Source organism: Camelus bactrianus, chromosome 16 (genome assembly GCF_048773025.1).
Source record: "Camelus bactrianus isolate YW-2024 breed Bactrian camel chromosome 16, ASM4877302v1, whole genome shotgun sequence".
Lineage (NCBI taxonomy): Eukaryota > Metazoa > Chordata > Mammalia > Artiodactyla > Camelidae > Camelus > Camelus bactrianus.
The window spans coordinates 30172897-30188008 of NC_133554.1; the positions used below are offsets into that span (position 1 = coordinate 30172897).

At 41.5% G+C, this 15112-nt stretch overlaps 1 protein-coding gene across 1 annotated transcript; it reads left to right on the plus strand.

Annotated features, from left to right (window-relative positions):
- Positions 1–609: 609 nt before the first annotated feature.
- On the plus strand, positions 610–14813 carry LOC141573537 (uncharacterized). Its single transcript, XM_074341906.1, has 3 exons — positions 610–1217; positions 1276–1415; positions 13811–14813. The coding sequence occupies exons 1-3, from the start codon at positions 683–685 to the stop codon at positions 14504–14506; spliced, it is 1371 nt and encodes a 456-aa protein (XP_074198007.1). The 5' UTR covers positions 610–682; the 3' UTR covers positions 14507–14813.
- The last annotated feature ends 299 nt before the right edge of the window (positions 14814–15112 follow it).

Sequence of the window (15112 nt, forward strand, 5' to 3'; positions counted from 1 at the left end):
ACTAACAGCTCACTCTTGGGGTCGGCATCACAGTGAGATTGGACCATCTCTTGTAACCCCTGATTCTCTAATCATCCAGGAAACACATCCAGTCTCCCCTCATTGTATAAAAGCATACTGTCAACAAGCCTCAACTCAAATCACAGTCTCCCCACATTGTACTCAAAAATCCAATGATGAGTCTTTCCTCCTACTTCCTTATCAACATTCCACCTGTCAGTAGTATGCATTTCCCCCACTTTGACATAAAAAGAGATTTGGCATTGTGATAGCCATTCTCAAAGGATTGTCATGGAGTCATACACAAAGAAGGAACAAAATGACACATGTAAAAACTGAATATTAGAATATCACATGATATTTCCAACTAAGAAGACACACTAGGAGGAAGAAACATGAAAATGGTTTCACATGGTTTAAGAAGCTTCAGTGAATCATAACACTAGAAAAAGGAAATGATGCTTTTCTTAGATATTGGTGTAATTAGCATGATAAAGACAGTTATCAACTTAGTAATATTAATGGAAGCCCAGTAGGAAAAACAACAAGGAAACGGGGTTGCTTATGGTAATGTCAGCTAACCTCACAGTATAAAAGGGGACAGGGGTAAGGAGACATTAAGACTCAAGAAACCACCTCCGTGGAAACCCACTTGTGGAACCCCAATCCTTGCATTGACACCATGGTCAGCTCCTGCTGTGGCTCCATCTGTTCTGAGGAGGGCTGTGGCCAAGGCCTCTGCCAGGAGACCTGCTGCCGCCCCAGCTGCTGCCAGACCACCTGCTGCAGGACCACCTACTGCCGCCCCAGGTGCTGTGAGTCCAGCTGCTGCAGACCCCCGTGCTGCCAGTCTGTGTGCTGCCAGCCCACCTGCTACCGTCCCAGGTGCTGTGAGTCCAGCTGCTGCAGACCCCAGTGCTGCCAGTCCGTGTGCTGCCAGCCCATCTGCTGCCGCCCCAGGTGCTGTGAGTCCAGCTGCTGCAGACCCCAATGCTGCCAGTCCGTGTGCTGCCAGCCCATCTGCTGCCGCCCCAGGTGCTGTGAGTCCAGCTGCTGCAGACCCCAATGCTGCCAGTCCGTGTGCTGCCAGCCCACCTGCTGCCGCCCCAGCTACTGCCAGACCACCTGCTGCAGGACAACGTGCTATCGCCCCAGGTGCTGTGAGTCAAGCTGCTGCCGCCCCAGATGTTGCATCTCCATCTGCCAGCCCCAAGCTTGCTGACGCTCCAGCAGCTCTGGTTCCAGCTGCTAGCAACCCTCTTGCTGCATTTCCAGCTGCTGCCGCACCTGCTGCTGCCTGCGCCCAGTCTGTGGCCAGGTCTCCTGCCACACCACTTGCTATCGCCCCACCTGTGTCATCTCCACCTGCCTCTGCCCCATGTGCTGTGCCTCCTCTTGCTGCTGACTCTCTACCTGTAATCTTTGTCATGCTGTGAATGTCCTCACAAGCCATAAAATGTGTTGGAGCCAGCCAGCGACTGGGGAGTGGACTTTTACCGGCCAGTCTTCTCTTTCTGATTTGGCATTCAGACTTGGCACTCAGTTCTAGGAAATGACAGATGAAAACACATCTGTCACATAATTTTAGCTCAGATCCAAATCCATCTATTTTTGGATCAGCAACATCTTCGTTCCTCATATACACTGATTGTGATCTGAAATGACATTGTTTCCATATGTTCTTAATAAAGACAGCCATTTCCCCTGATTTTGAAATCTCCTGATTTTTTAATGCTTTGGCTTGTGCATGCATGAGTGTATGTGCATGTATTTTTAACTATCATTTCATGCCAGGGACCATCTTGCCTCAAATGTAGGAGAGCACATTCAAGAGCAATTACTTATGTTGGAGTCGAGACTCCACCAGGCATTGTTGTACAACATGGTCAAAGTTATTCAACTGCTTCAAGCCTGTGGTTTTTTCTTCTGTGAAACGGAGATGATACCTAACGTTCTTCAAAGGTTCAAAGACATAAGACATGTAATACACTCAGCACAGGTGAGGTGCACAATGTAAACTCTTAAGAAATATCATTTTTATTGTTACTGCTATTGAAACACCTCCCTGGGCTAGAATACTATCTTAGCATGGTGTTCTTTTTGACAGAAGAGCAAAGAAAGTGTGCATAAAGGTTTTGCTGTCCTCTATAATTCAAAATTGAGTTTTGGTATACATCACAAATATCCCTTAAGAACTCCAGTGAGTTGAACATCATAAAGTCAACTAAAGTTCACTTGACTATATTTCTTGTTCTAGTATGTTCCATCACTGGTTGTAGAAATATCAGGTATTTGACCTACCTCAAGTACTTTTTCCTCCTTCTTTCAACTTCCCTTCTTTTCTTCCTTCCTTCCTTCCTAAACATAAGACTATTTCAGAATACTAAGTGTACCATCTAAAGCCAGATTTCTGGAAATTCATGGACCCCACGATAATTTTTCCATAAACATTTGAAAGCATTTTATTAATAGATGCCCCAAATTTTAGTATTTCCAGATTGAAGCCCCTTTATAATTTTGGACTCATATTATTGAGGTTTCTCCGTCATCTTGATGGTTTTATTCTCCCACTTGAGTCTTTCATCACCTTGCTTGGTCTTAAAAGCACATGGGCAGGATATTTTTTTGAGATTCAGTTCTCTCATTCCCAAAACTCAGGTAAGAGTGATCCTTCTTAGCTGTGAAAATGTGTCACAATATGCACAATAACATCATTTCTATACAAACATAAGAGTCTATAAGTTTTGGTTCATAATATGAATTATATTAAAAACATTTTAAATTCAAATTTTGAATATATTAGCTAAGCGTCATATTTCCAAACAACAACCCTAAGAGTTGATTGTTAATTATAACATTTTTAAAAAATTAAGATGTTAAAAGACAAAGGTGATAGAAGCTGACATAACGTGGGCTTCATTTCAACATAGGTTGGGAACTACATTCTCAGTATAGCATAGAAACGTCTCAGACATTTTCGGCTTCACCTTTTGCAACTTACTCTGAAATGTTCTACAGCCCTTCTTTTCATACACTAGAATTAACAAATCTTTTATCTTCCCATATGTTTTTCTTTGATAACTGCTAATTATAGGATGCAGGCTCTGATTTTAACATGGTGCTTTATCAGCTAGAGCTAAATCAAAGAATGCAGGTGTACACTGTCTTTTTCAGTATTAAAATATCTGAGGCTTATAATTCTCTGTTTTTGCAACAAGAACTGTGTCACAGTGGGAATGAGATGGTGCACTGAATCTGGGTAATAAAAGGACTCTTTATAGAGGCATAGAGTTAGCAACACAGACTAGCTCAGCACCTGAGGCCCATAATAGCAAGGAACAGCGACCCCTATGCCTACAATGATATGGGCGAAGCAGCCAAAGGGTGGCATGCAAGACTTCTCAGGATGACGACATACAGGCACTCAGTGTGCAATACTGCCATCAGGGAGAGTCATGGTGCACTAAAAGATCCAAAAGTGATACAGGAGATACTGTGGTAGAAAAAACCACAGAGATGAAGTTACAAATGGCAAAGTGTGGCTGGAGTGATCATTCTCTGGTCCCATCAACTTTCCCTAATGCATAGTTGGTATGGATTTTAGGTGCACAGAGCATCTACTAAATCTTCCCTTCATTCAGTTTTATTTAGTCATGCTAAAGCTGAATTTTTAGAATTGCTTAAACCCTCCAGGTAGTAAATACTAAACAATAAATCATTCTAGAAGAGCAACAAGAGATAACTGCTCTTATTCAGGAATAGCTAAAGCAGGAGTTTTAATTCCCACGAACTCCCTCTTAACAGTCCTATCTGGCCAGTAGATAGGAAGACGGTTCCTGGAGTCTAACAGTGGACTCTCAGTGATGAAACAAGATGATTCCTCTGAATGTTTCCACTATAACTAATAGCTAAGAATTTACCAGAAGCACACATCTAGCAAGCCTGATCTGTCATTCCAGGCTCAGCTAGTGCTTATTTACAATGCCAGCCTCAGAGTCCAGCCAGGTGCAATTTATTTTCTCGTGGCAGGGAACCCAATATCTTGGACTTGGACTTGTAACCATTAAGAGGTAAGCATTTTAATATAAATTGATGATTGTGGTTCTAATGCACGAAAAATCATTAATGAATTTTAAAAAGCAAGCCCAGAAGTAGACACAAATATGTAAGGGAATTTAGGATATGAGAAGATGGCATTGTTAGTCAGTGGGGGGAAAATGTATTGTTCAATAAATGATGTTGGGCTATGTTCATATCAGATTTTAAAACATTTGAACCATATATCCTATACCTGTATAAATTCCTAACAGATCAAATATTTGAAAATGAAAAACATGAAACTTTGAACTTAACAGAAGAGACTATGGGACAATGCTTATGCAAATTTACCACTGGAGCAGCCTTTCAAAGTATGACTCCAGCCCTAGAAGCCATAAAATAAAAGATTAATAAATTTTACTGTACCAAAAGTAAATATCTACATGGCAAAAACCACATAAGCAAAGTCAAAGAAGAAAGACCAGATATCCATGAGCTACCATAAGATCTTGTATATATTTCCCTGTGCTCATGGAGAAAAAAGGTGACAATGAATATATGTATGTTCATGTATAACTGAAAAATTGTGCTCTACACTGGAATTTGATACAATATTGTAAAATGATTATAAATCAATAAAAAATGTTAAAAAAAAAAGAAACATTTAAAAAAAATAATAAATAAATAAAAGAAAGACCAGTTAGGAAAAATATTTGAAATTCACATTATACAAAAAGGCTTATTTTGATAAAAAATTAATGTATAAAGACTAAACCAGCAAAGAAACATAAAAACATAAATTACAGATAATATGGAAAATAGTCCATAATTTTCCTTACAGAAAACGAAATACCAGCCCTGTAGCTCTTAAACATCTGAGGATCTGTTCTATTTCATTTACAAAAAAGGAAATGCAAATTAAAATAACACGGAGAAACTTCTCACCCACCTGTCATATTGACCAAAACAGATAAATAGATAGGCTGATAGATAAATGTCTATATATTAAAAATATGTCTATATATGTATTTATGTATCTGTGTATCATGTGTATTATTGTGTTAATAAAATGGGGGAAAACAAGCACTCATGGCTTTGCTAATAGAACTGTAAATTGGTACATCTGTATAGAAGGTGAAGTTGGCATTATCTAACAAATATTATAAATAAATGTGTACTCTTTGATCCAGCAATTCTATTTCTGTAGGAATTCACCCTACTGGAAATATTCACACATGTGAGATTATGTTTAAACAGGCTTATTCATTGCAGCATCACCTGTAACATCCAAAGACTGGAGCAGGGAGGGTAGAGCTGAGTGGTAGAGCGCATGCTTCGCGTGCACGACAGTCCAGGTTCAATCCCCAGTACCTCCATTAATTTTTTTTAATTAAAAAAAAAAGAAAGAAAGACTGGAAACAAACTAAATGTCCAACAATGTCCAAGATTGTTTAAGTAAATTATGGTACATTCATAATTGGAATCCTATGCAACTGTAAAAGACAAAGAATGACAAAGCTGTATGTATACTATCTGAATGCTTCAGGTGAAAACAGCAAAGCAGGAAGCGCATGACCAGTATAACACCGCTTGTATAAGTGAAAGAAATCGATAAATATCCATAGTTGTTTCTTATGTGTTAAATATCCGCAGAAGGAGTCACAGCAAACTGAAGACTCTGCCTGCCTTCAGGGAGGGGAAGAAAGGGGAGGCGGGTATCTTTTACTTTTAGATTATATATATGCATGAAAAATCCATGCATAAAATTTTATCTGTGCATAAGTACATATAATATATAGTGAATGCCATATATATATATATGGCATATATATATAAAATTAAATTTAAAATATAAAATATAATGAAGTAAATATTAAAACCTTTCTCCGGGGACTATTTACTGTGTTTCGGATCTTACTCTCCAGTGCTTCCCTATCCAAGACAATGACAAGCAACCCTGAAGCTTTTTCTGCACTCCTTCCAAAGGGGATCATTTTCTTTTCGTGTCTTAGCAATGCTGGTTTTGCTGAAGCTCATGTGGATAGAAACGGGGATGGACATAAAGAGACTGGCTGCAAACCACAGCCAAGCTCGGTGGGCGTGACCAGAGGACTGATGCAAACAGTGGGGAGACTTGGGGGTAGGGTGGGTTTCTAGCCCCTTAGGAAAAATGGTGGGTGGGCTCTGGTGGCATCAAATGACAACAGTTACCTCTTTCAAGGCAGCTTTATTTGGTATGTACTTCCCCTATTCTCTGAGAGAAAAATTAAACAGTGAGCAAGCATGTTTAGGGCATAGAGATAAATTCCAAGGGAATTGTTTAAATATTATATACATATATATTTTTTTCCTTTAATGCAACATAAATGACTTATCATCTGGAAGGGGCAACAGATTTAATTTTAATTACTTAAGAAAAACATACAATGGTCATAGCTAATTAGAAAAAGAAACAGGGGAATATATGAATATTGAATGTCAAGGGATCCTTAGGCCCGTAAAAGAGAATCTGACTCAAGTTTCTCAAGATACACTTCCACAGACATTTGCTGACAGCAGGGTTTTTAAGGACTCCATGTAAGTTTCATGTGCAATATTTATATGTTAATATTGCACTCTGCTTGGTTAACCTGGAGCAACACGAGGGGAGGGTAAAGAATTTCTTTCACATCTGATTTTTCAGAGAGGCAGCAAGTCTAGTGGTTAAAAACATGGACTCCCATGGTGGGCTGGCTGGGATCAAATCACAGCTCCTCCACTTACTGGCTTTAAGCCTCCCTGTGCCTCAGTTTCTTCATCTGTAAAGGGAGGATTACCATGGAAGTTACCACACTGGATTGAGGGGACTAGAAAATGAGTGTAATGACTGGTAGTAATGTGTAAGGCACTAGAATACTTTCATAACGTGCTGGCTGATGTGTTGTTATTCCAGCATCCAGCAAAGTGCTCAGCACACAACCGTCAGAGCCCAGAGGGGGAAGGAGGGAAGAACAGAAATTCCATAATCCATTGCATTTTCATCATGCTTAGGCTCCTGAGAATAGATATATTTAGTGCATAAAGGTGCCACATACTCCATTCTAATTTTTTGATGCAAATATCTCCTCCTTATCTCTAGCTTCGGTTCTCTTCTTCTTCTCCTCCTCCTCCTCCTCCTCCTCCTCCTCCTCCTCCTCCTCCTCCTCCTCCTCCTCCTCCTCCTCCTTCTTCTTCTTCTTCTTCTTCTTCTTCTTCTTCTTCTTCTTCTTCTTCTTCTTCTTCTTCTTCTTCTTCTTCTTCTTCTTCTTCTTTTAGGGCAACTTATCCTTTCTGATTAATTTATCCTTTAAAATTTTTAATTATTAGCTTTTAGGAGGTGGGGGCATAAGATATGTATACACACACACATATATTTATAAAATATATAAGCAGTTACACTGAAATATCTTTTATATTTTACAAAGATCTCTCCTTATATCTCTATTCAATTTGGCCCAAGTCTGTGCAGATGTGTTCTTTGCAATAACTCAGTGACGCTCTTGCCAGCACCTGATGCTGTGAGATCATGTCTCAGCCTGCCCCACTTCAACCTTTTAAGCAATGTCTCCCTCATTCTGGCATTTCTAAAGGCAGATCAAAAATTAAAATAAACAATACATAGCATATATATTATAGTACGTTCTGACCTAAAGGCTTTTAATAGATCTACTATTTTTTTCTAGAATTCAAGGCTACCCACGATCTCTACCACATTCCAGGAATCTCAACTTATCTCTCATTACTTCTTAAAATAGACTTTGGAGACACATCCCCTTCACCATCACAAATTAGGGTTATTCCCAATCTCAACTGTTCCTCCTCCTTTTGAATCTCCACTCTGTTCATCCATGTGAATAACATGTGTTCTCAAGTTCAGTGTGTCTTATTTAATGCCCTAGACCAAATCCTCACTCATTAAATAAGCATCTCCTTTATCAAAAATTCATTATATTTCAGGCCCTGGGGATAAGATGATGAATAAAGTATTGTCCCTGCCCTGATGGAATTTATATTGCAGAGGAAGCCAGATGCCCCAGTGCATTTCTGGCAGAGGATGATACGGTAGAACCCACGCACACACAAAGCATAGCAGAAGTGCCTTGGAGGAAGAACTTTACTTTTCATGGTGACCACGAGCATACTGGAGGAAGACAGCTTTTGAACTCAGTGGTAAAGGATCACTAGGAGAATGTTAAGCTCACGAGACTTTGCAGGAAGAGGGAATATCATGAAGGCAATTTGTTATTTCCTGGAATATTGTTTTTCTCTGAATGCCTATGGTGATAAAGAAGATCTCTAATTTAGAAGCATAATCATATGTGGCTTTGGTTATAAAACGCTTTATGGATGCAATTTCTATGCAATTACATATAAGATAGTGACTATTATTTATATTCCCCTTAATGCTTCTAAGAAAATCTTAAACGTAAGTGATACTACAAAAACTGCTAGGCATTTTAGCTTAGAATATTTGGAATATATTTTAATAAAATATTCATAAAGCAAAACCATGACATATTTTGATATTTCAAAAGGCAGATCAAAATTATTGTCTTAATTACTCTGCCTCAGCCTAGGAGACATTTCTGAAGATTGTCACTGATCAAACCCAGATGACTCTTTGCTAAATGAAAACACTGAGTCACTGCTAACTGTTTCAAAATGCATCAGGTGAGGAGAAATAACACTGCTTGGAATATTATAGGAATTTTGTTAGCTCAAAGACCAACCTGAATACACACAATGAATCATAAGTTTTCTCATTTGTCCCCGACAAAGGAGGGGCTTACTTCCTTTTTCCCTACCAGCATTCCATATGATTGAAACACAGAATTTCCACAGAGATCCTAGTCTCATCAGAAGCTCCCCCAAAGTCATAGCAATGTGAGAAATAGACAAGAAACGGGGGCCCATCTGTGTCACATGATACACAGGGACTGAAGTCTTATAAAATTTCAAACAAAAGAAGACACACAAAGGGTGATTTGTGTGGGATCAAGGGGAAACTTGAGAAGAGGGAAATGAACATTTGGTATATAGTCAGAGATTTTTATTAGAAAAACACTTAATAGAATTTACTAATTGTATGTGTAGTCACATAAACAAAAACAAGGAAAGAGTCCTTCATAATCACAGGAGTCCCTCAGATGGGTATAAAAGGGGACATGTGGCAGGAGACTCACAAATTCAAGAAACTCACTCTCCTGGAACCTCACCCAGAAACTCACCCTCTGACACCATGGTCAGCTCCTGTTGTGGCTCCGTCTGTTCTGAGGAGGGCTGTGGCCAAGGCCTCTGCCAGGAGACCTGCTGCCGCCCCAGCTGCTGCCAGACCACCTGCTGCAGGACCACCTGCTACCGCCCCAGGTGCTGTGAGTCCAGCTGCTACCGCCCCCAGTGCTGCCAGTCCGTGTGCTGCCAGCCCACCTGCTGCCGCCCCAGGTGCTGTGAGTCCAGCTGCTGCCGCCCCATCTGCTGCCAGACCACCTGCCACCCCAGCTGTGGTGTGTCCAGCTGCTGCAGACCCCAGTGCTGCCAGCCCATCTGCTGCCAGCCCACCTGCTGCCGCCCCAGGTGCTGTGAGTCCATCAGCTGCTGCCGCCCCCAGTGCTGCCAGTCTGTGTGCTGCGAGCCCACGTGCTGCCGCCCCAGGTGCTGCATTTCCAGCTGTTGCCGCCCCAGCTGCTGCCAGACCACCTGCTGCAGGACAACGTGCTATCGCCCCAGGAGCTGTGAGTCAAGCTGCTGCCGCCCCAGACGCTGCATCTCCAGCTGCGAGCCCCAAACTTGCTGATGCTCCAGCAGCTCTGGTTCCAGCTGCTGCAGCCCCTTCTGCTGCATTTCCAGCTGTTGCCGCCCCTGCCTCTGCCTGAGCCCAGTCTGTGGCCAGGTCTCCTGCCACACCACTTGCTATCGCCCCACCTGTGTCATCTCCACCTGCCCCCGCCCCATGTGCTGTGCCTCCTCTTGCTGCTGATGCCCTGTGACCACCGTCTCTGTTACCCTCCGACTTCACAGATATAGACCCACCTACTGTGCTGACTCTTAGGACACATGGAGTGGGGTTGATGTTACTCAAATAAATTGGGCTTCGTGATGCCAGTGAGGAAGCCGCCCATGCCACTGAAGAAGATGGGTATGGCCCGGAGCACTGCTATAGTAACGGATTTTACCCTCCCACCTGACCATCGTAAATCATCCTGCTAACTTCCTTTTTATAGGACTTTTCTGTAACCTAGTCTATTTCTGTGCTAAAATAAAGTTATCCTTCCCTGCATTAAAAATTCAGTGTGATTTTTGTTCCTTTAAGATTTTGTCTTCAGGTCCTAGACAAGTGTATGTGACCTACACCTGCAGGACACACACCACGGTCTTGTCACTTCTCAATGAAAGATTTCAATCATCACTGCCTCATTCTTTCCTAGGTGCCTCCTAATTTCATGGGCAGACCACCTAACACTATAGATCTGACCTAGGGAAAGAACAAAAAAGGGAAAAGTAGAAGTTTGGCAGACTCCGTGTATATAAAAGCAAAAAGAACCCAGTGTACGGTTCACGCATCACGGCAGCTACCATAGGTGGCAATGTGCTGTTTATCACACTCTGCAAGTTTGTATTCAGACTTGCAAACCAAGTGAGCACTACTTCTGCCCCTTCTCATAGGAAAGTTTCAAAAGCTTGTGCACTCAAAGGACACACAGGTGACCTCGATGAGTGAAGCAGGTCCTGATAAGACAAGGTTTGGTGAAACCAGCAAACTGAAGAGCGTCTGACCACACCCGAGAGTAGAACTGCGCTCCTGTTAATTGTTTCTATGGGGAAATGGGAGCCAAAGCTTTGTCACTGAAAAGTTGAGTCTGCTTTCATCGATCTTTCCAGATGCCAATCATTTCGTTCACACATTTAAAAAGTATTTCTTGAGCATTTATTACATGGGAGACACTGTTAAAGGCACAAGGGTGACAGAGGAAACCAACACACAAAAACTCTCTGCACTAATGATGCTGATATTCTAACGGAGTTTCTCAACAAAAATCAATTTTTGATGTGTTTACATAAAAATATTTTTCTATACATTTCTCCCCACAGGCTTATACAAAATATTTTTCTCTGTGCTTTTTATACGAGTAAGATTAGCTTTAGAACCCCTTTTCAGAAGCAGGTGGCTGTGATTCAAATGGGGAAACAGTAACCAAAAGGACAGTTTTACTAATGATGACAGTTTTACCCTTCAAGCCCAGAGTCCCACTAAACCTGCCTAGTTTGGAAAGGCAGCTAATGGGGTAGGCTCACTGATGAGGAATAGAATGGAGATAAATCATCAGTTATTTACTTGGGTTCAGAACCAAACATAAATTTGGGCTCCCCTACTACCAAAAATTCCTGACACTAAGTGAACTTATACGAGTCATAAGGTCAGTGTACATTAATTAATTGTATTTTATATACTAGCCACAAATAATTACATAATTAAATTTAAATAAAGGCAATTCTATTTATATGTACACATAAGAAAAATTATCAGAAAATAGAGGGAAAGGAGATGGAATATGTAAGATAGAAAACTTTTGCCAATTGCTTATGGGAATTGACTAAGAGTTCTAATTTGATCCTAAGGCTTTGCAGGATGAAGAAGTAATCACGTAATTTCAGTATTTCTGAAAGTAGAGAATCAACTGACAGTAATCAAACAACTGGACTCCTAGGGTATTATACAAAGATACAGACAAAAGTAACCATTAGTACAAAATACAAAGCTTCCTAGCATCAAATGACACCCTAAGAGAGAATGAAAGAAAATAAAATGAACAGTGAATTATTAGATACAGAGATATAGAAATGGAGATGTATTTAATATATACATTATATATAATATATATTCACCATATGTACATATCAGTATTCATTATATATATATAACTATACAATATATACCACTATCTATGTTATATACTAAAACACTAGATAAGTAAAGCCAAGCAAATTGATCAATTGCTCACACTAATACATGTAATAGGCTAACGAAGTTACATTCTGTCCACAGATGGACTACTTTGTGGCTGAGAAAGGAATGAAGAATATCTGAACACACTACTGTGAAGGAATCTCCAGGATAACTTGTTGAATGAGAACAAGAAAGTTGGAGCCAAGTGTGTATGTAAGACAACTATTTATCTAAGAAACAAAGGAGACACAAATATGAAAAAATTTACATTTAAAATATCAATAAGGAGGAAAACACTAAATTACAAGAAGAAGGATGCATGAGGGAGCAAGGAAATGCATGAAAGAAGCAGGAATAGGAACATGACTTCCTTCAATTGGAATCTCACTTTGTAGAACTTCTCTTAGAACCATAAATACTTAGCAAAATCATAAAACAAAGTCTAAATTCAGAAGTTGATTCCTAGAAATAAAAAGAAAACACTGACGGCGCCCATGCATGTAGAGGTGACATGTGGTTCAAGAGTTCATCTAAGGTGTTTACAGCTGGAGAGAGATAGGATGTAGTCAGATGTGCAGGTCTGAGTGTTCCAGATGAGATTGATACCAGGCAGAAAGGAGGAGCAGATGAAGTTTGTTTGTTTGTTTGTTTGTTTTTAAAGTATGTCCAGAAAAACCGTAAGAGAGGAGGAAGCTTGAGCTGGAACTTAAAGGAAAAATAAGAAGTTGCTGAGTTGATGTGAGAGGAGGGATTCTCTACACACATGTAACAGCACAATGAAAGGTATGGAGTAAGTACTGTTGACACGTCGTAGACTAATACAGCATTTAACAACCTTAATGCACTTCCATGTGAGCTGTTGGAGCACAGCAAGGACTTCATGGCTCCTCTCAGAAGACAGTCAACACAGTGACTACAGATCATTCAGCAGAGTATTGGGCATGCGGCCAGCACTCACAAATAGTACATTATCTCATTTTTCAGCGAACGTACAGAGGATGTAATTCACAATGCTTGTTTTAGAAATGAATTAATTCAAATTACTGAAAGAGTACCAGAAAGAGATGCTTTAAATAAAAACTTCTGTATAGTACAAAATCCACTGTCCATGTTATAAAAAGACAGGTCCAACACACTCACCTTTAGCATATATTGTGTGGAGAAGATTCCTGGGGGTAAAAGTCCATCTGTGTAAATGGTTCTTACCATCCAAACGGAAAAACTAATAGCTTACTCCTGCGGTCGGCATCACAGTGATGTTGGAACATCTCTTGTAACCCCTGATTCTCTAATCATCCAGGAAACACATCCAGTCTCCCCTCATTGTATAAAAGCATACTGTCAACAAGCCTCAACCCAAATCAGTCTCCCCTCATTGTACACAGAACCCAATGATGAGTCTTTCCTCCTACTTCCTTATCAACATTCCACCTGTCAGTAGTATGCATTTTCCCCACTTTGACATAAAAAGAGATTTGGCATGGTGATAGCTGTCCTCAAAGGATTGTCATGGAGTCATACACAAAGAAGGAACAAAATGACACATGTAAAAACTGAGTAATAGAATATCATATGACATTTCCAACTTAGAAGACACACTAGAGAGGAAGAAATACAAAAATAGTTTCACATGGTTTAAGAAGCTTCAGTGAATCGTAACACTAGAAAAAGGAAATGATGCTTTTCTTAGATATCGGTGTAATTAACATGATAAACATAATTATCAACTTAGTGATATTAATTGATTGCCCAGTAGGAAAAACAATGAGGAAAGGGTGTTGCTCATGGTAATGTCAGTTAACTGAATAGTATAAAAGGGGACAGGGGTTAGGAGACATTCAGACTCAAGAAAGCACCTCCGTGGAAACCCACTCGTGGAACCCCAATCCTCGCATTAACAACATGGTCAGCTCCTGCTGTGGCTCCATCTGTTCTGAGGAGGGATGTGGCCAAGGCCTCTGCCAGGAGACCTGCTGCCGCCCCAGCTGCTGCCAGACCACCTGCTGCAGGACCACCTGCTACCGCCCCAGGTGCTGTGAGTCCAGCTGCTGCAGACCCCAGTGCTGCCAGTCTGAGTGTTGCCAGCCCAGCTGTTGCCAACCCAGATGCTGCATCTCCAGCTGCTGCCGCCCCCAGTGCTGCCAGCCCATCTGCTGCCAGCCCACCTGCTACCGCCCCAGGTGCTGTGAGTCCAGCTGCTGCAGACCCCAGTGCTGCCAGTCCGTGTGCTGCCAGCCCACCTGCTGCCGTCCCAGGTGCTGTGAGTCCATCAGCTGCAGACCCCAGTGCTGCCACTCTGAGTGTTGCCAGCCCACCTGCTGCATTTCTAGCTGCTGCCGTCCCAGATGCTGTGATTCCAGCTCCTGTGGCTCCAGCTGCTGCCGCACCTGCTGCTGCCTGCGCCCAGTCTGTGGCCAGGTCTCCTGCCACACCACTTGCTATCGCCCCACCTGTGTCATCTCCACCTGCCCCCGCCCCATGTGCTGTGCCTCCTCTTGCTGCTGATGCCCTGTGACCACCGTCTCTGTTACCCTCCGACTTCACAGATATAGACCCACCTACTGTGCTGACTCTTAGGACACATGGAGTGGGGTTGATGTTACTCAAATAAATTGGGCTTCGTGATGCCAGTGAGGAAGCCGCCCATGCCACTGAAGAAGATGGGTATGGCCCGGAGCACTGCTATAGTAACGGATTTTACCCTCCCACCTGACCATCGTAAATCATCCTGCTAACTTCCTTTTTATAGGACTTTTCTGTAACCTAGTCTATTTCTGTGCTAAAATAAAGTTATCCTTCCCTGCATTAAAAATTCAGTGTGATTTTTGTTCCTTTAAGATTTTGTCTTCAGGTCCTAGACAAGTGTATGTGACCTACACCTGCAGGACACACACCACGGTCTTGTCACTTCTCAATGAAAGATTTCAATCATCACTGCCTCATTCTTTCCTAGGTGCCTCCTAATTTCATGGGCAGACCACCTAACACTATAGATCTGACCTAGGGAAAGAACAAAAAAGGGAAAAGTAGAAGTTTGGCAGACTCCGTGTATATAAAAGCAAAAAGAACCCAGTGTACGGTTCACGCATCACGGCAGCTACCATAGGTGGC

Excerpts from the sequence above, each read along its gene's own strand:
- LOC141573537 (XM_074341906.1), top strand. The coding sequence starts at position 683 with ATGGTCAGCTCCTGCTGTGGCTCCATCTGTTCTGAGGAGGGCTGTGGC. Across the intron at positions 1,218-1,275 it reads CATCTGCCAGCCCCAAGCTT|CTGCTGCCGCACCTGCTGCT; the intron begins GCTGACGCTCCA and ends CTGCATTTCCAG. Across the intron at positions 1,416-13,810 it reads TTGCTGCTGACTCTCTACCT|TATAAAAGGGGACAGGGGTT; the intron begins GTAATCTTTGTC and ends TTAACTGAATAG.